Genomic DNA, 25,877 nt, shown 5'->3' with positions numbered 1-25,877 from the left:
CTTGTTTGCTTTCTAGTTCTTGACCCTTTAGTGTTTAATTTTCAATCTTTTCTGTATAACCAGGACCCAAAGATTCATGTAAACCCAGCATTTCAGTAGCTTTCAGAGAAGCATCACAATTTTGAAAGAGCTTACAACAATATATATTTGGTTGCTGGGCATTTTTTTTAAAATTTTTTTTTTCCTGTCAGATGTTAAGTTTCAAGTATTATTATGGCCTCTTCTTCTAATGTCAAGCAAATGTTATATTGGTAATATAAAGAGAACCAAGGAAAGACCTAGGCTGACAGACCAGTGTGATTGACAGACCTCATTTTATCTGAGATTTCTCAGCATTGACAGTGATTTACCAGCAGCAGATTTAAACATGAAAGACATGCATGACTGTGTTCTGTGCTTCTCTCTTCTAATGACAGGGGCTTACTATACCAGTACTGCTGTAAAAAGCTAGTCCACTGGAAGCACTGAATTCTTCAATGAAAAACTGGGAGAGGGAGATGTGCTCATCTGTGCTCAGGGACTTGTTTCCATGTTTCCAGTATAACATCAGATCATCTTCATTGTATGCATCTAAAGAAAGTAAAAAACTAAATCAGCTCTTCTGCTGGAATAATGATTAAGGACTCTGTTTTCTTAAGGATAGGAGACCGCTCAAACTATTTAGGAAATCCCCAAAGAAACTTTTTTTTTTTTTTTTTTTTTTTTTTTTTAAATTAATTTGCCAGCTAGTTGACATGAAAAAAATTGCAAGTGCTGTATTACAGCTTGTTCCAAATGCATCCCTATCCCATACACTGCCAGCAGCTTACCTGACAGATGTGGCACATGAAATATGCTTAGGGTAACACTGCACATGGGACTGGAACTCTGGAGCTGCCACACCAAGCAGACTGCCTGAATGCTGAGGCATTTTTTTTCAGGAAATTCCCCATGATTTTTGACAGGGGAATCATTTTTAGGTTTAGGCCTTGGAAATCAACCCAGTCAAAACAAAGCAGGGTGCATCATTGTTTTTCCGTCTTCCAAAAACTCACTGAGTTCTGGAGAGATCCAGAACTGGCCACAGTTTAGTATGTTGAAGGGTTCAGGTCACACAACAAAACAAGTGAAAAAGGTATTATAAACAACATGGAGTACTGATAAGAGTAGGTATGAGTTAAACTTACAGCTTTCCAGTTCTAAAGAACAGTTCTGAGTGTCCAGAGGAAACCTACTGAAATCCATGAAACACATAGCAGAAACTGTTATTCTGCAGAAAGGAACAGAAAAACGGAAATCAAATTAAAAATTACATATTTTCTTAGGGTTGTGCAGACATCTTTGTGAGATACTCAACCAACTGGCTAATTAGAATCCTAACATGGATTTTTCCTAATTTTTAAGATGCTTTTAATATGACTTCAAGATAGTCACATAAAACCAAATCAGTAAGAGTACCATATTTATAAAACATAAGTAGTCTTTCTTATTAAGTACATTACCTTCAAACTTTAAACCCTTTATGGATCTTTCCTTAGCCTTCCACACATTGTGCTTTGAAGGGCTACACTTAGTCAGATAGACAAGAGTGAAGATTAACAATTCTTCTCCTAAACTGAAGTAGGTCATATTAGAGATTAAAGCAAACACTATCCTAAGAGCTATTCTCCCAGATAGAATGGTTGTAATATTTAATTGCACAAAAAGATAAGCTGCACTTTCTGGAAGCCTACTCTCCTCTTCAACAGCATGGAAATGTCTTATATACTAAAAAGCTTAAGGAACTCTAGGTGAAGATATATTCACCACTTAGTTCTTCACCATGAGGGTGGTGAAATACTGGCATAGGTTGCCCAGAGGAGTGGTGGAAGCCCCATCCCTGGAAGTTTTTAAGGGCAGGTTGGACAGGGCTATGAGCAACCTCATCTAGTGGTGTCCCTGCCCATGGCAGGGGGGTTAGAATTAGATGATCTTAAAGGTCCCCTCCAACCCTGAAAATTCTATGATTCTATGATATTATTTTGCATTCCACCTGCTTTTCCTCAGTTGTTTAGAAGATATATGTCCCTTGACATTTTAACCAATAAACAACAAAAAGGCTAAAAGCAGCCACTTAAATATGGCAAATATTGCCATATTTTCCTTTCCTGTTATAGCTTGCGTGTCATTTGATGATTTAGTTCAATTTTTCAGTTTTCTCCAAACTGAATCCTACAGGGATTTAATTGATAAGGTGTATACTAGGAATATAAGTGATCTTCAAAAACTTGTGATTGGTAATAATACTGTAACTGAATTTTCAGAAGTGTAAGAATTTACTGGCTTGAGATTAGACTTTAAGAGTTTGCATCTTTGAAACCATGCATAAGACTTCCAACTATGGATATTTTTTCCACCTTTTAGCTCTTGTCTAAAGGAGCAGGGGAACAACACAAAAATGTTGATTGTAAAAAAGGCTATTTTGGCAACAAATCCAGATATTTGTTTCCTTTTGTGTCAATAAAACCCACGATGCCAGTCACTGAAGAAAAACTGTGAAACATGCAGATTTCTTGCACATAGTTATTTGGAATATAATCTGCCCACTGAATGTAAAACTGGCATTCAGATTTGAGAGAGGTGATTCTGCCACTTTGCTCTGGTAAGACCTCACCTGGAGTACTGCATCCAGCTCTGGAGCCCTCAATACAAGAAGGACATGGACCTGATGGAGCAGGTCCAGAGGAGGGGCACGAAAATTATCAAGGGGCTGGAGCACATCTCTCACAAAGACAGGTTGAGAGCTGAGGTGGTTCAGCTTGGAGAAGGCTCAGGGGAGAACTAATAGTGACCTTCCAGTACCTGAGGGAGGCCTAAAGGAAGAGGAGAGGGACTGTTTGCAAGGGCCTGTAGTGATAGGATGAGGGGCAATGGTTTAAATTAGTGTGGAGCAGAGTTAGATTGGATATTAAGAAAAAGTTCTTTACCCTCAGGGTAGTGAAAAAATGGAACAGGCTTCCCAGGGAGGTAGTTGAGACCTCTTCCCTGGAGGTAATTCAAGGTGAGGCTTGACAAGGCTCCGAGCAACCTGATCTAGTTGAGGATGTCCCTGCTTACTGCAGGGGGATTGACTAGATGACCTCTAGAGGTCCCTTCCAACTCAAATTATTCCATGCTTCTATGATTCTTGGAACGTACATATTAACACCACTAATGATAGAAAAACACTGTTTCACCATAATATTTTTAAAACCTTCATTCACCAGCCTTTAGATCACCCCTTTCCCCACCTCTCATTTTGGTTAAGAACTCATAGAGAAGGAAACAAAGATCACAGGACACCTGCTCTTCCTGCTTATGTCCCTGAAGAAATCCACAGGTTTTGAGGATTCCTGTGTGTCTTTGTGAGAGTATAAATAAACTCATTACTTGCTGGAACAATTATTACGTAGCCAAAATCTCAAGTGCTTGAATAAATCTTCAAAACTATCCAGATTAGATGAAGTATCACCACTGTGCAGAGGCCTAATTAGTAACTAACTGGAGAACTGTAATTTCTTCAATGCACAGGCCTCAGGGCCTTTACCCTAGGTGGAAAATTTCTCCATTAAAATTCCTCCAACATCATCCAAATCTGCTTCCTACAGAAAAGCAATAACATCTTGATGGAAGAGACACATTTAACGACCTTGCTGTTCCAGTCCTGGAATTGTTTTTTTCACTTTCCAATTCCTTGTAGTCTGCAACATTGCAACGTTGTTCATATTGGCACAAACAATCATCTCTCCATGCCTGCCTGGAGCTACAATTAATGCTAGTGCATGTTTACAGGTGTCCCAGGGTTAAAACAGCTGAGATAGACAGTTTTAAAAACCTCAGGGAAGAAAATATCCATCACATTTATCCATTGCTTATAATATTAGGCTTCACTGTACTCAAGAGTAAAAATATAGAAATATTGCTAAGATCACAAGCAATGAATTAACACTTGATAAACTTCAGCTCTATTTACAACAGAAGAAAAATTACCATTATCCTGTAACAGGGATTAATATATGAATGATAGAAAAATATGTTTTCTGTATGTTATCAATTCTAGATTTATTTTCCCACTGGTACACTGGCCACCAATTCCCAGTATCTGATGCCAAGGAATTAATGCCAGTCCAGTATCAGAATCTCAGCTGCAATAATTCCCATTAATTTCTCAGTGTACAGACTATCAGTCAACAATTGCAGTCAAGTATTTTCTTATAAAAAGGTATTATTGTTCTTACCGTAGACTGAAGAGTACATTGCCATCAGGATACACTCGGAGCATGATATTTTCCACAGTTGTATCATGGATGAAAGATCTTTTGGAGTGTACAAAAAATACATCAGGTACCCAGATCTTTTTTATCAGTCTTCCATCAAAAGTCATACTTTTGTTTTTGTTACTACGAAATGAAAGTCTCTCATCCTTCCAGTAATGTCTGAGATATAAAGTCATTGTGAAGTCCTTTGTTTAATTAAAAATAAAAGAAGATAATGCTTGTTTTATTCACATACAGTAGAAAACAGCACATAGTAACCAACTCATGCAAAGGATTAATTTCTTCTGGAGGATTCTCAATGGGAGGAAACAAACACCACTTAATTGCTTAAAATATAGTTTGGAACCATCTCCTCTGAGATACTGCCTGGTTGCCCTGTCACCAGTGTCTGAGTCTGAGGTCCATACTTCATTTATACTTGGATAAAGCTCTCACCAATTTCAGCAGTCTGATGGACTGGGCTATCAGTAAAGTGAAAAAGAAACTCTGAAACCAATCAAATGCAAATGGAAAGGGGTGTCCTTTGGAAATGCATCATAAGCTTTTCCCAGAATGAACCATCGTTCCTTTACAAAGGGATTGATTTGAGTTTTTCATTAGCATTAGGTCAATTTGCAAAATCCATTAATCTGCACATTTTGTACAAATATTGCACAAAGGTTTCAGATTAGTATGTTTATGAATGAAATGCATCACAAAGAAACAATACAATGAATTTCATGAGAGTAAACAAACTTAAAAATTCAGTTTTGTTAATGTGAAAGATTGTTACAAATATTTTATCATCCTAATTAGAGAAATAACATGACTGCAAATATGCATGTAGAAAGAGGTGGAGAGGAAGCTGTAAATCCAGTTTGAGCTTCTGCACAGCTTGGCTGCTTTGTGCTCACTTAAATAACTTTTGCATTATTAGGCAGACATCATTTCTTGTAGTAGAAAAATCAACTTTTACTAGAATACTGGAAAGATACTTAGGTCTTTCTCTGTAATATGATTTTATTTTGGGGGTAGGTATGCAAAGGAAAGCAAGGGTTCTGGCAGATCCCATTGCAAACCCACTAGGTCTACAGTTACTGTGAAAAGAAATTGTAAATGAGATCTGTTTGCAAAGTTAACATGCCCTGCTAGGGCATGTTGCTATTCTAGGACTGAGAAACTTGGCACTAATGTCTGGTTGGCATTATTAGTGATAATTTCATCTGAGGAATGAACAGCTTGCATTCCAGTGCTACAGGTCCTTGATTGAACTGAGAGCATCTCCTTCCTAGGACCATTCCTGGAACTGATTTTTCTATTTCCATTTGTTAGGACTACAGCTCCACCCATGCTGGAAACTATTGGAATTTTCAGATCTGCATAAGCAAAGGAAATGAAGCCTCATCATCTGATGCACAGAGCACTAAGAGCTCATGTGGAAGCCCATGGGGCTTTGAGGATGGTTGGCATTTTCAGATGAGAGCACTACCACTCTGATCTTCTCCTCTAGCACAGGGAGAAATTCAACATGTGGTCTTATACAACACTAGTTTAAATTACTTGCATGCTTCAAGGCAAGGCTATGATCTTTGAGGGTTTGCTTTCATTAACTGCATTTATTACTCAGTATCATCCAGCTGGATGCTTCTGAGACCCTGAATTTTGGGCTGAAATTCTATATTCTGGTTCTACTAACCAACTTACCATGTCAACTTCAGATATGCTGTCAATGCTTTCTACCTGCACATCAATGCCCACAGGTATTGGCGACCCTTTAATGCAACAGAATGAAAGAGTGATGAGGAGTGCAAATCCATATTTTTGAAGGGAAGACTTCATATCAGCAACATACAGAGAGCACCCCAGCTCAGCATTTACTATGGTCTGCCCACTTTAGTACAGCGAATGAGAAAGTCTATGACAGCAAAGTAAAACCCAGTGCTAAACAGTTGTAAAAAATAAGTACAAAATCTTCAGTGATGTGTTCACAGACAGACTAGTTGCTACGTGCATTGCAGCTTAGACAGCAGCGACAGCTTCCTTGGAGCCAAAGCTAATGAACTGCTTGGAGTGCTAATAAGAACTGTCATGGGAAAAAAGTTGAGTGAATACATCAAATACATCAAAGTTTACTTGCCAGTTCCAATGCTTATTCCCACACATAAACACAATATCTATTACAACTCCTAATTATCTTTATTTACTTAACTATTTAAAATTTAGCATAGATATTTGTGAAAGCAATATTGCTTGCTCACTACCTCATAAGGGAAAATTGTACAGATACTAAGCCTGTTCCGTGATGGTGTTGTGTTTTACTCAGTACCTAATTTACTATCAAGTTCAATACATACCAAACTGCACTAAGTGACTATTTTATATACTACCCCATTATTTCATGCCACTGAAAAAGGCTGTGAGTTTGTAACACAGCAGGATCTGCATGAACAAATTTTAAAACTGTATTTGCATTTTTGCAATAAAGTGAACAAAAAATGTCAGCAAAATACACAATTTGCGTTCTCTTTTCAGTGTACAATATGTAGAATGAAAGATCTAGTTCTATATGGGTTATGGGCCTGTGTAATTGTTAGCAAACAAGTCATTCCACTAAAACAGTTGACTACTCAGTTCCTTACAGAGGAGAGAAATGTGAGCATTTAGGTGTATACAATCCCCTCTCCCTGCCAAGGAATATTCTGCATTTGGAATGAAAATTTATGGTGAGTACTGTACATGAGATTACAATTAAATTTGTTAAAAACAGTTACAATTTTCTAAAGTAGAAATTTAAAATAACATGGTACAAAACATGAGTACAAGGAATTCTGAACAGTGGGAGATTGCAACAGCTTTTTTAACTTGTCCTCCTTTTTTTTTGTCTCTTTCTTTTATCCACGTCAAGCCAAAATAGTTCAGAAATATCACTCTCTGATAACCAGCCACAATATTGTATCTCTTTTTGGAATTATCCTTAAAATAGCAGCACTCAGGGATTACCAGCTGCCTTCAGTTCTTACCAGTACAGATCTTGAACGATTTTTGAGGTATTTCAAAATCTGTCTCTGTAATCCCTTGATTTGACTTGTATTTTTTCATGGAGGGTTTGACCCTGCATGAAAAAGATGAAGATGTGCATAGGAAAGCCATGTAAAATGCGTTCAGATAGCAGGGAGCATGTTTCAGCACTGACAAGAGCTGGGCTGTCTGGCTGGGAATCCACATCTCCCTCTCAGAGGAATGACCCACTCAGTCTTGCTGGCCAGAGCTGAAAATAAAATTCAGGACTCTAGACACCAAAGTTCAGTCAATCAGTTTTTAGTAAAACACCAGACAGCACTTGGGGAAATGCTGCTTCTTTCAGAGAGTAGAGGCAGCAGGAGACATCTGCCCCAGATGCTGATGCACAGGAGTATTAATGTATGTGCCCAGCCAGAATTCTTCACACTAACCAATAATATTTTTTATTCCTCTATTAAACCAGTTTTGACCACTTGTCTTTGTTTTGACCACACCACACAAGCAGTTTACTTTAGGCTAAATACCTACGTGTCCAGAGTGCTACTTATTTATTAATAAGCTAAGCTATTTTGTAAAATAAAGGCAGCTTTTAACTAAGCAGAATTCATGGTGGGATTTATACATGATGTGACCATCACTCCCAAGTGGCATTGACATGTAATTTAAATGGAAACACTGCAGAAAAATAAGGTGCTGTCTCAAGCTCCTCATTTGCATGATGAAACAGGACAAAGCTACATGGCAGAGCTGGCACCTGAGCTAGAAGTACACAAGGCAGGGTGGCTCAGGACATTGCTGCAGCCTAGGAATATGATCACTGCTAAGGCTGATGACTCTGCCAACAGCACTGAAGACAGAAAATAGGCCTCATCTCTCTGGGCTCTCTTCAGAGTCCATGCAGTGTAACAGGCACTTTTTAGATTTCTAATTGGTGTAAAATGGCTGGTGCCTTGAAATGCTTGTTGGTTGCCAAGGTTGTTTAGAGTGACTGCAAACAGGCAGATGAACTGTCTGTAACCTAACCTTAACACAACAACCTTTCAATTTCTCTATATTTTAGTTGGGTCCAAACTGTTAATCTGGGAATGAGGCAGAGGTCTATGCTAGGATAGACTGGAAGTTCTCCTGTCTAAGTATCTCCTATCTAAGACCTATTTGGTCTTAACTGATATTACTAAAACTCTGGAGGACAATTTGCATGACTAGCATGTTAAAACCAGTGAGTTTAGTCTGATTTATGTAGACTTATGAGGGTGGAAGGTGAGGAGAGGGAAGCACCTCTTTATATAAAACAACAGCATGACCAGTTTCTGAGTCAAGGACAAATCTGAAGCAAATAATGTTAAATGTCAGCTATCAATACTCTTCAAACAGGCAAGGAGCTACCCACAAATCGTATCACAAAACAGAACAACTGGCTGCTGAAGTAAACATAAATATAAATGATACACATGATGAAATATATCATGTGCAGTGTGTAAAAGGGTTTTCTCTGTGACAGCTCCACAAAGTGTTGACGGCCATCCTAGTACTTTCTTATGATTTGCAAAAATTACAATGTCCTACCCCAACAAGCACTATTCCATTTTAGGCACAAATTCATTCAATAATTCACTTCAGTCAGACAGATAAAAAGGAACTGATCACAGTACTAGAAATCAGTGGCAGCTTATGATTACTTTGGTTATATGTAAATAAACTGAAGTGCCATATGCACACAGAGAGGCACTTGATTCTTTGAATCAACAGAGTTGGAAACTGTTCTAAAACCAAGTGAGTGGGGACTCAGAAGAGCATGAAAGAGATCAAAAGCTGTGGCCAGGAGAAATAGAATCATAGAATTAGCCGGGTTGGAAGGGACCTCAGAGATCATCTAGTCCAACCCTTGACCCACCGGAGCAGTTGCTAGACCATGGCACTGAGTGCCACATCCAGTCTTTTTTTAAATGTCTCCAGGGACGGAGAATCTACCACCTCCCCGAAGGACTGTTAGAATGAAATTTGTTACTGATTAATTAGAAATGCTAGAAATGTGAAACAGAACCTTTAAAAAGAGATTCCTGTTCTTTATATGTTCTTTATATATATGTCCTGAAAGGCTAAAGATCATACTCATGCTGCTTAATGGGAAAATACAGTTCAGTATAGCATTCACCACAGAAAATTACTAAGCAGTATCTCCTGACCCTGGCCCTAACCTTTTATTGACAGATCATAGCAGCTGCAAATACTTTCTTCTTATTCTGACTCTACATTGGCAACAAACGTGAGCAGATAAGGACACTCAACACTGTACATATATGCAACCCTGTACAGGCTGCTGTTTGTTTTTCTAATCTGAAGCATTTTTACATTTTTGTCACTAATACCACCATAAAACACATAATGGCCTTACATTGGTCTTTTGAGCTTTGCACTTTTCTGAAACACTTCTTTCTGTCATAAAAAACCTGTTCAACTAGGAACTGTTATAATTAACTATAAGGAAGAGATTACTGAGAAATTTAATTTCTTAATCTCTTGGATTAATTTTACAATGGTTGTATGTTTTTAAAAAATAGCATTTCAGTAAGTATTGGAAAGGATGCTAAAGCAGCCAGAACAATGATTTCTCTATCCTTAAGTCTGCACCACAGCTTTCTTCCTTTTGTACTGAGAATTTCAGTCTCTGGTTGACCATAAGGTAACAACATTAAATTCACTTGGAAAAAAGTAACCATAGCAAGGCTGTGTTTTTTATTTCCCAGTATGATAAAATAGCAGAGATAGCAGGGATAGCAGAGAGGATTTTGTTATTAAATTGAGCAGCTTCAATTGCTTCTGAAGCATTGCTACAAATCATTATTTTAGAGGGATTAGTGATTTTCACAATGGAGGCCCTACAGATTTTCAAGATAATTACTGCTCAGCAGAAAAAAGTAAAATTGTTTTCAGATGGCTTTATCTTCACACAAGCCATTTCCAGTCTTTTATTTTAAAGGTTTAAACACAGCAAAATAATTCCTTTATGACCATGGAATTTTTTTAATAGATAATACAGAAGGCAAATTCTATAATACCTTTTAAAAAGGGATATTATGGAAAAAAAGATATCCTTTAAGTATTTAAGAATCAAATTCTACAGTAATAATGACTAGTTAATGAATTCTATAGTACTTTGTAATAGTCAGACGTTTGTATACATAGCAGATTACACATGAAATTCAGTAAAATAGAGGCTGAATTCAGAAAAATTAGTCACAGTAATCCAGTTGTTTTTGTTACAGTGTATGCTGGAAAAAAAGCTAGGTCTCCTGAAAGCTCCTTGTAGGAGACAAAGACCAGGCAAGCATTAAGATCTATGGAAGTATTTTCTTCTTAAAAAGGCTGTGGGCCTGGAAAGGAAGAAAACCAGCTAGAAGTGCGAAGAGCCCCTGGGAAGTGAAGCTATGTGGATGTATTTACTTTCCTCTGGCCATGAGTGAAACAGGATTACTGCCCGTGGGATTTTGTTCTTGTTACTATTTTGTTTCTTTCCTATTCTGTAAGAAATGAAGATGGACTGGTATTAACAGTAGCCAGCTGCTGGAATGGAAAACTAGCAATGTAAGAGCAAAATGTCCAGGAGAATTGCAGATTATCAATATATTTTTTTCCTGTTCTGGACCCCAGCTATTCCTTCCAGTAGCACATGAGAAAAAGTCATTTCAGTTTCATCAGAGTGTACCTTGTCCATAACAGTGAGAAAATGCTTATGACCTCTCAGAGAAGGCTGTGGTGCTGAGAAGAAAACAGCTTGGTGCCAGAGTTATTAAAATTGCAGCTCTTCTTTAAGATTCACTGGGCCCTTTTTTTCTTTATTTCCCCTCCCCCTTTTACATTCAGATTAGTTGAAGTGCTACTAATTTATCTTATGGAGGGAGGAAGCATACGGGGGAGTGAGCTATTGGGATCTCTGATCCTTTGAAAATTTGGAATTAAGATTATGCTTAATTTCAGATTGGAATGCACACTGCCTGGAAAGACTGTTACCTCTTGATGAGCTAAACATTACTAAATTCTTTTCCATAATTTCTAGTACTGTTACTATCCTCTATATTGGTTGACAAAGCAGAGAGAATCTATTTTAAAACTTCTTTAGCTAACACTGTTATCTTAGGAAAAGACAGGTCCTGAAGATATGAGCTAAAAGAAAACTGAAGTAAATGGAAGAGTTTTACAGTAAGGAAAACCAAATCAAAAAGGAATATAAGAATGACCTCCTCTATATACTAGATTACTTTTTTAGTGGCAATGTTAATTTTTAGGAAGTAGAGACAGAAGTCAGGAAACTAAGAGCTCACACCAATTACTTCTACCAGAATTCTGAAATTACTTAAGAAAATAATAGGATATAGATAAATAGATGTCTAGTGGAAAAGAAAGTAACTTTAAAGGCTTTCTAAGGATTTGCTTTAACATCTCTCTCAACATACAGTTTTGGCTGCTGAGGCAGCCTGCATTGTGGCCTTCAGATGTGAGCCACTGGAAGTCTCTGTTGTCTGATACTGGGCTGTGCTTACCCTTTCTCACATGGGGATGACCATTCCAAGAAGTACTGGCAACACAATTTAATTTCTTGCTTTTTCTCTAGGCCAAACTTGGCCTTCGCACAGATTATAAACTTAGTGAGCTCCTGAAAAAGAGGCCATAGCAGTACAAAGATATGTAGGTAATGAAAAGATCTGACTCCAAGCCTAAAATTAACAACTTTTTCTTTCCTTTGGCACAGACTGCCTTAGCAGAAGTGGCAAGCATTATTATACTATTTTAGGACTTATAACATACCCATCTGATGGCCTTTATCAGTGCTTCTGGAAGCAGCAAGGACAAAACATAATTCCAACAATGTTCACCGATGCAGTTAGCAAAGCTGTTTGGGCAAAGAAAATGCCCATGCTCCTAGTCAAACGTCTAGCAGAATTACTCAAATCACTATGCTGGAACACATCAGCTTGCAGCAGCAGGGGTCCATCTATTGGAGACTTCCAAACAAGAGAGGACCATGACATTACATAGAAGGTGACAACAAAACAAAAAAAATCCAGGAAAGGGAAAAAAAAACAACCCCCTGCCCATCCCCTTCCTGACAACAACCCAAGAGCCTGGCTTAGGGAATAAGTGAAATGTAACAAGGTAAATTTAGTTTTTTAAAGAATCCTTAGGTGTACTGAATTGTTGGCTTGCCAATTATACACTATACCTTAGTGTATAGTGAACAGCAGACAGAGCAGCCTTTCTGTAGCAAAAAATGAAGGAACAGTTTGCTATCAGCTTGCTGGTTTTACTTCATCTTGACACAGTATTCTTCTCAAACTTTGATCTCCAGTCTGTTAATAAATGGACAACGTCCAGACTAAATTTTAAAATTTTCAGAGAGTCAAATTCTAATTGTGCAGCTGGGATGACATTGCAGTAACAGAAGTCTGCCAAATTATAGTCACATAAATGACAGCAGAGTTGTCCATTTGGACAAAAAAAATAAAGGACCTCTTGCCTCCACAGAGCAATGATATACTTGCATGAGAAAGTAACCAGCCATGTGAGCAAAGTCACAATTATTTCCAGTAACACTGCAGCTGGTAGCATCAGTGTCCAACACAGCTACATTCATTTCCCCCAGGTTTTTTCTTGTGCATGTTTGCTCATTTTACAGAGCAAATTCAGCCTGTGCTGTCTCTGTTGTTGCTTTGTTACTTCATTATAAATACTAAAATCTCTGGATCCTGTAGTCTGACTTATTTACTTTGCATGTGTAGGGCAAAATGAAATCAAACAAGCCAGACATAGATTTAGCAGTTCCCTGAACTTAAAAATATCTGGCAGGTTCAAAACAGAATGAATTTTCCAGCATCTTTTTCTCCCAAACTGATGCAAAGGATGATTGACCACCTCAGACAAAGGACCGCAATGGAGCTAAAGTAATAAAGTCTATCATTGAAACTTCCTTTTTTTCTTGTTCCACAACTAAAGGTAGAAAATATTTTCAAAATACTTGGTTTTCACCATGATAATTTGACCTGGTTCTTTTTTTCCTCGCAGCAATATTGTGAATTGATGCATTGTGCTGAGTTGAATAAACCATGCGCTGTGGCATGCGACAGATACAAACCCTTCATTAATCACATTACTATAATACCTCATTAGATTTGATAAAAACAAACCCAAAAATTCACCTGCTTTAAATACATAAAGCCTTTTTGCAGTTCAAGCCTGTTGCAAGTCTTTATACAGTTCAGGGCTACGTTATGACTGCTGTAGCAATGACTGTAGGAATGGTAGCTCTGATTCTATCTCCTCTGGTTAAGTTTCCTTCTGCTGGACATGTAATCACCAGCATTCTTCAGAGAAACCTGTACTCTGCTGTCATAGAATAATTCTAGCTATGTTACTCAGCTTTGTGTTTCAGTTGGTGAGTTTTGTCCTCTAATGAGGTCACAAATGTGCACTAACTTTCTGCGGCGGCCTTACTAACTGGACTCTTGTGAAAAAAAGAAACCCATTCTTTATTACTGTAACATCACTGAAATGAGTGGAAATATATGAATAATGAAGTACAAGTTTAGAATCAATATTAAGTTTGCCGAGACTTTTTTCACTGTGTGCTGTAAAAATGTTAATGAATCTGTTTCAGTCTTAGAGAGATTCCACATACTAAGAAAGAAAATTTAGAGGTGTGTGAACTATTGGATGTGACCAAAAAAAAAGTGCCTCCCATGCCACTATGGCATGTGGATGAAAGAAGAAAAACAAAGCTGATGCACTCTTCTGCTGAGAGCTGTTTCTGAAAGGCATGAGTACAGCTGTAATCATACCCATGGCAATGTGATGATTGAGAGGCCTGCCCAATGAAGTCAGTGGAAAAAACTACAGCTGTCTCCAACAGGAATTGAATGGACTCTACGACCAGTCATCTGAAAAGGACAAGGGGGAAAAGCCTGGTACAGATTTGCTGGGTGTAAAAAAATCCCCACTGCCTATGGAGAATTACAGCCGCCAGATCACACAGCATATTCTGAAAGCTGCTTTTATGTACATCATAAGTATTGATTTCTGGGATGATGTAGTTATAAAGTACATCCCAAACTGCTGTTTGCTTTCATGGAAATGCTGCTTCCTTTCTGAGATGACACTCTCAAGCAGATGGTAACATGAAGATGCCCAGGCTAAGAGATACCAGACTAGACAGGCAAGAAGTATCCTAACTTTTGTTGTCAAGAAACAGACCCATCTCAACTGTTGCTCAAAATCAGGCAAGATTTTTGCTCTCTGGTGAGGCATAATTTCTGGGGTAGCAAGAAACCCTTTTACATTCTCCCAGTGCATCCAGAGAGGCTTTTCTTACCCCATGTCTCTCTTGGCAAGCTTGCCAGGCCTTAGATCCCAGCAGCTGGTGTCAACAGGAACAGCTCCACAGGCTTTGGCTGGCCTCTGAGATTTATGTTTGTTTACACAGCTGATTATTGGTCCTCATATATTGCATTTTGGCTTCATAATCCAGAGCAGTTTGGTCTATTTTCATGAATCATGAACACAGAACTGGTGGTGCAAAGGCTCAGACAAAGCTTGTTAGTGGGGCAGCTTTCCCATTTTACTTTTCATGAAGGAGAGTCAAAGTTGAATCCAAACTGTGAACATCCCACTGAATCCTCCCTCTATCCACAGGCAGTTTTGTTAAATGAAGAAATAATCATCATAGTGCACAAAACCACAGAAATAACATAGTAATAAACTAAAGGTCTGTGGGTAGTTTTTAAATTTCATATAGAGTAAAGAGATTTAGGAGTTGATGGCTAATTTCAATCTATCAAAACAAATTTCATGACTAAGTAATTTGCTAACTGCAAAAGACTGCAATTTACAGGGATACCCCAATCACTGTTATAAAATAACCCTATCCTAACAGTATTATTTAAAGTTAGTTCTTAAAAGGAGACAGTTTGAACAATTTCTCTTCTTGATACGCTCAAGAAAAAAACCCAGTCCCTTGTCTTCAAATATGTCTGTATTTCTTCTTTCTTTTTTTCCTGGAGCACACTGAAAAAGATGAGCTGCAGTTAAGTCTTTCATTGAATTTTAAATGAGACTGCTGGACAAAGTTTAAGTAAACTTCCAGAAAGAGGATAAACTACTAACCAGAACAGCACAAGCACTTGCTGCTTACCTCCAAATCCAGGTCTCAATGCAAAGTCATGGTCCTCTATGTGAAGAATCTGTTCAGATTTAAGTGGCCGTACTTTGGTGCTGTCAAGTTTCCTCATTTTAATTTCTCGTTTGCTACATTTAAAAAAAAAAAAGTAAGAAATTTCTTTTTTTCTTTTCTTTTTTTCTGCTTGACAGTCAGAGTCCTAGTTAAAAGAAGCAGGGACACAAGAATCCTGGACAGTTGCATCTGGTATGATAAGGGAGTTGGAGAAAATGTGTTGGAAAAGGCAGGGAAATCAGGTATGAGGTTGCCCAGGCCCACAGGCCCATGAGTACCACCAATTATATATAAAAAGTCCCAGGAAGCTAGCTCCTCTTTTGATACCCTCAGAGACTGTATCACAGAACCACTTGCAACTTAGAACTTGGGAATAACATCATACATCCATGGTTTTAAATCACTTCATACATTATCCATATTGCAGTGACTTTTTTTTTTTTTTACTCTCTCTCTTTTTTATTCTTTTTTTTTTACTTTTTTTTTTTTTTTTTTTCCCTAGGAGCTCAAATGAGTCAGTAATTTTTCAGGAGGAGTTACTTGTTAGCTTACTTGCTGCTCAGGCATGCAGCATTTCTTTGCATCAAGAGCTTCATCTCTGCACTTCTTTCCATGCTGCTGTTAAAGGAGAAGGCATTCCCTGAGCATTCACACAGTTCAAGGAATCCCACACACCACCCAAAGCTTCAACTGGGAAGGAATCCCTTCAGAGCAGGCAACTCCAATGAGCCAGTGGGTGTCCCTTTCAACTCCTTGCTCACATACATGCATCTGGGCCTCTGTGTAGCACCAAAGCAACACAGATGTACCTGGGTTCCAAGCAGGATGCCATGGATTCTGTACCTCTTTCTGGAGACTGCTACTACCTTTCTTCCCTTCACAGAATGTACTGCACATCATCCCAAACTCCACTGGGAAATTCACATGCCTAATGGACCCAAGCTCTCCAGATAGAAATCTCATGTGCTGGCCCAGTATTTAAAATGAATGACAAATGCCCAATAGAATGCAGGTTCTTTTTCTGCTTCCCTATGAAGAGAGACCATGGCACAGACACCAGAAGGATTTGGTACCAGTTATCGGGTTAAAGCACAAACAAGATCTACAGTCATAGCTGGCAGTTTGAGGACACAAACTTTAGAAAGAATTTGTTACATTATTTGTCTCTGCTATGGTGTCTCCTTCGGTTCCCATTCTTTGGGCCCCCATTTCAGGAAATGCATGGGAAGGCACTAAGAGCCTGTGTAAGTTTAAATTAGAGGAGGAAGACTGAGGAAATACATTAAAGTCTTCAGAACATATAATGAGCTTTTACAGGCCGGAAGGGAAAACTCTCTGCTGCCAACTCTCCTCTGCCAATTCCCCTCTGGATGCTTCTACACATCTGGCTGCCTGCCAAGAACTGATCCCTTTTGCAGGACCCTTTCCTCCATGCCCACTCCTCTGCAGGACAAACAGTGGCAACAAGGGAGATCTGTGGTACACATGAGGGAACCCTTTGTCATGGTGAGAATAGTGAAACATGGGAACACATTGCTTGGGCAGGTTTTGAGACTCCTTTAATTTGGGCTGTTTAAGAAGAGGTTAAATAGATATCTGGAGGAATGACATATACAGGAGCTTTGCCCCAGGCAATAGACTAGCCCTAAATACAATTACTTTCATGCCTTATGTGAATCCCTGGAACTTTGCTGCCAGCAACCCTAATTACTACTTTAGACTGAATGCTAGAAAACTTTTCTGAAGATTTGCCTTGTAGTCTGCTTATGATGAGGTATGGAATACCTTAGGATAAGGTCTGCACCTGTATTTACTTTGCTTTTTTCTTTAACTCCCCCTTTTTTCTTAATAATGACGTCCAAGAAATTACTTTTTAAAATTCTATGTTACGAGAATGCTGAAGTGGCTCCTGGGTGAATCAGAACCTCTGGGCTTGAACAAATTAATTTACCTGAGTATTCTTGAATGTCAGTGATTTCTGAAGCAAATTACCAGGGCAATTAAAACATCCATTAGGCATTTAAAATACAGACTTTCACTTTCTAAGTATGAAAATTATGTGGATGCTAAAATGAAACCCTATGCTTCAGAGAATTAAATATCAGGAAGCCTGAATCTGAGTAGGATGGGTATAGAACTGAAGAGTTGCAGTGCCCCACGATAAGCATATGGGAAATTCTGCTGCCTGGGAAGCAGTATAAGAGAAAATTATTAATTATATTCAGAATGGTATGACACAGCTAATTCACTTTGAAAGCATTAGGTTATTTGTCATTAGATGTGCCAAGAAAAATACCTGTGGGATGATTTCATTTGAAGAAGCAGGATAGAACAGCGGTACATTTATTACAACTTCTAACTAGAAGCTATATGTGACTGAGGAAACTTTCTTTAGTCAAGAGAGGCAAAACAAACTATCAGGGCAGGATTTTCTTAATGAGCCACTGAAAAATGATACAGGATTTTGATATTCCTTCTGTTTTCCTGGATGAGAACAAAATAAACAGAAATACTACCTATGAAAAGCTTCTTTTATGCCTCTTTAAGCTGATGTTCTATATACAAATGGTGGAGTAACTATAATTATTTCTAGCTGCTATCAAAAGTGGTTGTTCAAGCCAGGTAAGATCTTGCAGGGGTCAGAATAGCACTTCCATTGCAAGCATGCTGCATCTTTTCTTCAATACCTTCCTTTGGCAGAGTATTACTTTTTTTTTTGCAATGGAAAATGGGCTAACACGCAGAGATATATACTCATGGCACTTGGAACTAATTTCATGGAGAATGGTAATATAGCACTAGTAAAGGTAACAAAACTCAGAAAACTGCCAATACTTTTCTAAATAATTTTTAAAGTGCTACACTTCTGCTTTGCATTTTTTCTACTCCTTGACTGTTCCTCTCACCCAAGGCTAAGCAGTGCTCTCCAGACAGTAGATACTTGTTTAATATCAGCATCTGGACTGCAGATGTTGCTCCTTGGCTAAGAGTTACAGTATAAACTGTCCTCACTGCAGCATTAAAGTAATTTAACTGATGACTCAAAGGGAATCACATGTATGTGTTTGTTTACTCAAAAGAAATCTTCCCCCCATATATATTGATCTGCATCACAGCACTGAGAAGTTATCAGCAGATGTTTTCTTGAGTGCTCCTTCATGTGGCACCAATTCCATTAAGAAGAAGCCAGATTTAACTAGCCTAGGTCACTGAAAAGCTTCCCAGGGTCAGTCAAAATATCCTTTCCATTCTCACAGAAGCACAGCAAAGACAGAGATACTATTTCAGTGGCATGGCACCCTGGTCTCTGTCATACAGCTTTGACCAGCACACCATATTCCAGGAGTCTATGTGCAGTGATTGTTTCTGCATATTTATTGTATGGCATATGTCAGGCTGTGGTGTTTGAGGGCGAAGGCCTATATGCACCTAAGGAAAGGAAATCTCTCTTTACCTTCCTGGGGTGGTGGTAATAAAATGAACTTTGACAGATGGCTTGGTGTTGCCATAGATTTGAGCAATGTTAAATGTGAGGTTTTCAGCCTCAGTAAAGCGGATGCTCAAGAAACTACTACTTACAATAGCTCTGCTTTACACAGTTGTATTCAAAGGAACATTTTACATTATGCAAATGAAATGTTAATCTATAATTACATTCCAACAGAGATCATAAAAAGCACTTGAAGTGTTTCACATCACTTAGGGAAAACAACCCTGGTAGTACTTACGTAGGAAGCATATAGCACTAGCTCTGCAGATGAAGAAAGTGAGACATACTCTTTGGACACCAACACCGTCACATGGACTCATGGCTCCATGCTCTGTTGCCTGACAGAACTCTCAAAGAGCAATTAGTCACTGCCTACAAAACCCAAGTAACTAATTCAGAATTCTTTAATGATGGACAAATATGTGGCATGCTTTTAAAGACCAATTTAGCTGCTCCTACCTAAAATTCAATACCTGTTACTGAAAGAAAGATCAAAGGGTTGCTCAGGTGTACTTGGATCATTTTTCATTAAAACATTTAACCACTCACTGACATAAGTATAGTTCCATAAGGCATTCATGGAAGTGCTGTGGATAGTATCCCATCTGGTTGTCTTTGACTTAACAGATTATCAAAAGTTTATATTGGTTCAAGAGGAAACCGAACAAGTTAATGGAAAAGAAATCCAATGAAGACCACTAAATCTGCACAAACTGCTCCTGAAGCAGGCAGCCTGAAGGAAATCTGATGACTAGATGAGGTAGAGAGTATTAGGGAGAAATACCGTGTAAGGTTGCTCTGTGCTTATTCTTCCAAACTTGTGCTTACAGTCTTTGTTGGAAACAGGTCACCATAGTACATGGACATTTGCTAATATCCTGCATAGCTGTTTTTCTGTCTTAATACCCCATGTAACTAACAATAAGGTGAGTCCTTGGTAAGACTCTGGAAGAAGGCTAGGGCACCTTTGGGTATTCAGGATGAGAACCATCCTCATCACAACAAATTTTGAAAAACCTGAAACTCATGTCTCAGGAAGGGTAGTCAGGAGAGGTTTTTGTTTTCAGTTACTGTAATTTATTATCCAAGGTACCTTGGATAATAAAGGTATCCTTTATTGATGCAGAGTGGAGGTATTGGGGAAAAGTTCTCATCACATTCTAAATGAAACTAAGATGGAAGTAAGTTTATTAAAAGAACAGCATGAAGGAGCCTAGACATCCATAAACTTCTTCCCAGTGCTATGTCCCTGAAGTACTCTGGCTACTACCAAATGAAAGGTACACAAAAGTAGAACTTACAGAAATCTTATTACCAGGAGAGTCTGTGGAATCATATAGCAGTGTGATCTCTGAAACTTTTACTGTATTTATAAAACTCTGAAACTCAGATATATGTAAGAATTAAAATTGCACAGTTCTATCTCAAAATGCATTTCCAGGTTTTCTGTATGCAGCAATATGTACTGACAAAAAGCCTAATATTTTGACAGTCAAATGTTTTGTTCTTTGCTGTAGGAAATGGACCATGAGAATAATCTCTTTCTCATGTACTTTTGGCTAATGCTTTAAAATCTTCTTTACAAGAGAATGCAGACAAATAGCTTTGGAGGGAGAATTGGGTTACTCTATTAAAACAGTAGAACTTGTAGGTTAAGTAACATTTTCACATGGGATTCTTTTTAAAAGGCCACCCATTTAACCAAGGCCATCTGTCAGCTGTGTCCCTAATAACCCTGGTGCTGGCTGAAAGGTTTTTCCCCAGAAAGAAAAAGAGGCTGGTGGAAAGTCACTCTGTTACAATGTACTAGAGGATAATGCTGCCTTTAGAAACAAAAGCAGAGAATCAAACAAAGAGAAATTAAACATATTTGGATCCTTTCCACAGAAAAGCTGATTTGCAGCTATTAAGTTTTGGGATCTTCTGTGGCTCAGATTCTGCAGTCTTCTTCCTAGTTCCAAATCACTAGGGCCTAGAAAGACATGTAAGGCTGAGCCTTTTCTTTGTTTAAAGAAAACTGCTACACTAGTCATTGTCAGCTGAGAATGTCATCCTGCCTGTCCCACAGGACTGTTGTATGGGTCTATTTGTTGGTATTAGTAAAGGTCTGTGAAGATGGAGAGGAGACTGAGCTATTATTGTTACTGCTATTCTGTGGCAAGAGGTAAATAAAGAACATCCAACAGGATGCCATAAAATATGCTGTCTCCTACCACCAGGCTCTTTTCCTGCTTTGTGAATTTTTAAACCAGTGATGGACCAACTCCTCTCAGCTAATGCAGACAAGGATAAATGCAAACAACAGTAGCATATGTTTCCCTTTTACTGCTGACAAAAGTGTATCAACAAGACTTCAAATAGACCTTCCTTAACACTACCGTAATAAGAAGATGTTTTATTCTGTTTCCACTTGAGTCTTAACTGCTTCCTGAGACTAGCCAAGGACTAGATTAGACCTTATTTTTATACTAGGGCTAGTTCTGTTTATTTTATTATTACAAATAATTGTCCACTAGCACTCACTCCAAAACTGTCAGTGAGTATGAAACAGTCTGCTGAATAGCCATTCTTTTCGTGAGCTTTTGGCTCAGAACAAACCTAAGCCTATGAGCCTGAATTGAAATCCAGGAGTACTGAGTGATGCAGCATCTCCAGGCACCTCCATTGTGTCACTGGGTTATGATCTATTATCTTGAATTGCTTAAACGTGATTTTATCAAGACATGTAGGGATTCAGAGGTATGTCACTGCTGGATTATCAGGTAACAAGTGATACAGAAGATAAACAGCTGTATACTTGCCACAAAGCATGTAACTTACAAACAGCTTAAACACATCAGAAGAGTCCAATTATGTTACTTTTCCTCGATAGATGATACTCTGTGAATGAACTATGAGCTCCCCCCCCATTTCAATAGAGAGTCAACTATATAGAAAAATGTACAGGTTGTGTCCCTTCTCCTTTCTTAAATGAAGATACTTACTACAATTTCTTCTGCCTCACAATGAAGAGAGCTTTTGCTTGGATTATCATTGGCAATCATTGATCTCTTTACATACTATTAGATTCATCTGGAATCTAATCATTCAGAGGCCTCACATAGGAGATGTGAAGTTGCATTTCTAGGAAATGCACAGAAACTTACAAGGAAAAACCTTTGCATCATTATTCATTTTAAACCAACTATTTGTTTGGAAGGACAAAAAAATAGACACAATCTTCAAAGTCTAAAAGGAAAAGTAGACTTCAGAAAGTGAACACACTGTCATCATTACAAATGAGATAGAATTCACTTCATTTAGTGATGTAAAATTGTCTTCTCTATCTTGATAGTGTAACTACTCTGATGTTTATGTAATGGATAGTCACCTTATAACATTAACAGAGAACTGTAGAAGGCATTTCTGCCCCTTGTAACGGGAGCAAAAGGGCAAGAATACTTGCTACAACACAATAGTAGTCTGGCTTCACACAAGTTAAAAGAGCTGTGTGTGGGTCTGTACAGACTTGCATATATATGGAGCAGTCACAAAATCACCATTTCTGTTTTGGGAACTTCCTATGCATAATACAAATTCAGAAACTGTCACAACAGGACTGTGAACAAAGAGGGTGTATGGAAAGGTCGCTGACAGCATGACGTTTATCACATAAACACAGAGAGCATATTGCTTACCTGTTATATTTTCTTAAGAATGAATACTGTTGTCGAGGATGAGGATGCTGACTTTGAGCACTGTGTAGCACTGCTGTCGGCCACAGGCAGGTGAGGAACAGAAGCTTCATGACCAGCACCATGTCTTCCAAAAGAGAAATGCACCTGATCAGCCAATCCACCTTGCTGACCTTTTCTTTTTAGTGTTTAGAAACAGCATAGCAAACAAAAGATGCACAGGAAGCAAGGAGTCACTGAAGACAGAAGACAGGGGCATCCCGGTTCTGATGCCCTAGCCAAGTTCCCCTCATATTTTGGTAAATCATAAAAAGTCTCTCAGCTCTACATCCCTGCATCATCTGCTGTCAAACCAGAAGCACTTTGCTTTTAAAAATGTAGTAGATACAGCAACTTGTTTGGCCAGGCTGCAGTCTGATCCATTTCAGCATAGGCACATATATGAATTCTCCATCACCCGCTCAGCAACCTCTTCAACATAGCCTGTGCATGCAAAGTGATGTCAAACATTTAATCCCCCTTAAATCCCACACAAAACCATACAAAAATCTGCTTTAATGACTAAGGTCTCTAAATTAATCTTGCTTTCTATATATGTGTGTATCTGCTCAAAATAATTTTCTGTACAGAGCAAGCTCTTTTGTTAACTGGCTACATTGTATTGCCTTCCCAACCATTAACATCGTTTTTGTTTCTGTGATCTGCAGTAGCAAGCATTTTGTCTGAAGATACAGAATTACCTGTGGACAGCACAACACCATGGAGCAAGTCCAAACTAAAAATGAGGTTTTTTTTTTAAAGATTCCTCAATAAAATCTGGAAATTTAAAATTTTTTTCCCCTACGCTCTGCAGCTATTTAATTTTCTCTAAATTGAAAAGGTATGTGCATGTCTAAAGATCCAGTATCCTTCCACCTCCCCCAAATTTCACCTGTATTTCATATAGCCTTCCCTGCCTGTTCAAAAGCAAACTGAATCACAAAGCTTTTTATTAACAAAATGCTGCTTAAGCAATAACTTGAGCATGCCTGTTTCTCCTATGAATGGTGATAAAATTTCCTGTGGACTTAACACTGGGCAATACTGGACACACCTTCTGAGCTGGCACAGTCAAAATTATCCTCTTCAAGCTATCAGAAAGTTCAGTAATCATCAAAATTAACAGCATGTGTTTAGTTTTTCTTTATCTAGAAAATTAGAGATATGAGACTAAAAGTTAGTGAAATGGAAACACCCAACCCCTATCTAACAGAGGTAGATCAGGTCTCTCAGAAGTAGGCTTCTTCCTAAGTAAGACAGAGGAATGAAAACAAACCAAATACTGTGTTGGCTGAGACTGTTAACACACCAGTATAATGGGACAATAATTCTGTGATGTAGACAATTTGTCTCCTCAGAAGTTCCCTGAGATTCTCAACTAACTTAATTTGGACTAAGAAATAATTCTCAGGTTCAAATGACTTACAGAAGGAGGTTTCTGGTGTTTTCTAAACACTAACTGCAATGAGAATGCATGCCAAAGAAAGATAATCCTTGTTCCTGAGTGAGTCTGGTTAAGGGACTTTTGGGGAAGCCATATTTTAGAAGTTAATGTGTTTCTTAGCTGAAATTGCTATCTGTTACCCTTGCTAAGCAGAAGACAAAGAATGGGGAAGAAGAGGAAGTTTCAGGTGCTGAGGTTATCCACAAAGAACTCTGAAGGGGACATGAGGTTAGGTTAGATCATGTCATGCTAGTACGTAAATGATCTTTGTATGCTGACCTCAAGGAAGACAAAAGAGTCCATTAAAAATAAATAAGTACAATTGACTTGGTTTATTTGTTTCCCAGCTGGAAAAAGGAGTGCTTAGAACCCCTGATTCAGGCATTTCAAACAAGTTGGCTTTGCAAAATGACTGGCATGCCCCTGACCAAGCTGTATATGGATATCCCTCTCTGCAGACAGCACATCAGCCAAAAGGGCAGTCTTTAAGAGAGGAACAGTCAATTAGATGTTGGTTTTGTTCAGCTATCAGCACCCCACTGTTTTATTAGTCCTGGCTGTAGCAAGAACTGTACAGATGTGGTGCTGAAAAGAGTGCTCCATGGAGAATTTCCAAACATGCTCAATGTTCCTTTGACTGCCTCCACTAAAAGCAGCTCTAATTTAAAATAAGAGCTGGATGCACTGACATAATTCTACCACCTTCGTGCTGTTGATGTTGTAACACTAAATATAACCTGGTGGGGCCCTACCTAAGCACACTTAAAATCTAAGCACCACCTCTCTGTCCTTGGCTGTGGTGTATTTCCAGAAATTAACTGTCTAGCCCACATATGTGAAGTCTTCAGGAGGGACTCCCGCAGACTGAAATGGTGAACACTTCCATTACCGGGTATGCAATATCAGTGAGGGCAATAGATGTCACCCACAGCAACACTGTTCCTTCATACTAGAATTTTTTTCATTTCCTCTGGGTAGGAGAGCATTACACAGAGCAGATTATAATATCATTATAAATTACCATTAAGAAAACAGGTTAATCCCCTATGCATTTGTTAGTAATAAATTCTGAAAGGATCTGTCTTTGCAGAGCAATAAAGACAATATACTTTGTGTTGGGCAAGTCATTGATAGGTCCTTGTATTTAAACACAGATAGAACAATATCTCTTTGCCACCACTAAAATACTTCATTAAAATTATCCCTTCTCTGTAGCCCAGGAAAAGTTTGTAATGCTTATATTACAAGGACAAAACTCAGTGCATAGTAGCAGTACATAAGCTCATTGGAACAGTTTACAAACAACCAGGCAAGCAAAAGAAACTAAGGTAAATACACCATTTGGTATCAAAACATGAGATGCTTTCTTTTAGTGAGCAAAGTAAAACATAGCTTCAGGTAATTACCATCTGGAACTCCAGATCCCTCTCCACCACAGATCTCAAAGCAAAGCAAATTAATAACAGTATTAAAAAACAAGAACAGGAAAAGGCCAAGGATGAAAACAAGCTTCAGAGGCTGCAGTTTTGCAGAAAACATCTAAAGGTCATTTTAAACACATAAAGCTGAAACACCATAGGACACTAGCACTTAACAACATGAAAATTAGTTGCAGTGAGAAGAGGTGCAATGTGAAGCCCAGGTTTACTTGGCATGTAATTTTCATTGCCCTAATCAGAAAATTAAGCACAAGGGAAAAAAACATCCTAGAAATCAAAAGTAACTTTAGTGACCT

The 25,877-nt window shown here is 38.4% G+C and overlaps 1 protein-coding gene across 1 annotated transcript in view; it reads right to left on the bottom strand.

Moving 5' to 3' along the window:
• The window catches only part of GABRR3 (gamma-aminobutyric acid type A receptor rho3 subunit), a 29,338-nt gene extending 6,554 nt beyond the window's left edge, over positions 1-22,784 (bottom strand). Inside the window, exons 1-6 of the mRNA XM_030462116.1 lie at positions 22,663-22,784; positions 15,457-15,569; positions 5,958-6,025; positions 4,236-4,459; positions 1,167-1,249; positions 430-570 (exon numbers count right to left, since the gene is read on the bottom strand). Of these exons, the coding sequence (XP_030317976.1) occupies positions 430-570; positions 1,167-1,249; positions 4,236-4,459; positions 5,958-6,025; positions 15,457-15,569; positions 22,663-22,784 (751 nt within the window). The remainder of the gene's footprint in view (positions 1-429; positions 571-1,166; positions 1,250-4,235; positions 4,460-5,957; positions 6,026-15,456; positions 15,570-22,662) is intronic.
• Between the last annotated feature and the right edge of the window lie 3,093 nt (positions 22,785-25,877).

Source organism: Calypte anna, chromosome 1 (genome assembly GCF_003957555.1).
Source record: "Calypte anna isolate BGI_N300 chromosome 1, bCalAnn1_v1.p, whole genome shotgun sequence".
In the NCBI taxonomy this organism is placed as follows: Eukaryota; Metazoa; Chordata; class Aves; order Apodiformes; family Trochilidae; genus Calypte; species Calypte anna.
The sequence above is the reverse complement of the archived record's forward strand: the minus strand, read 5'-3'. Positions and strand labels throughout refer to the sequence as shown.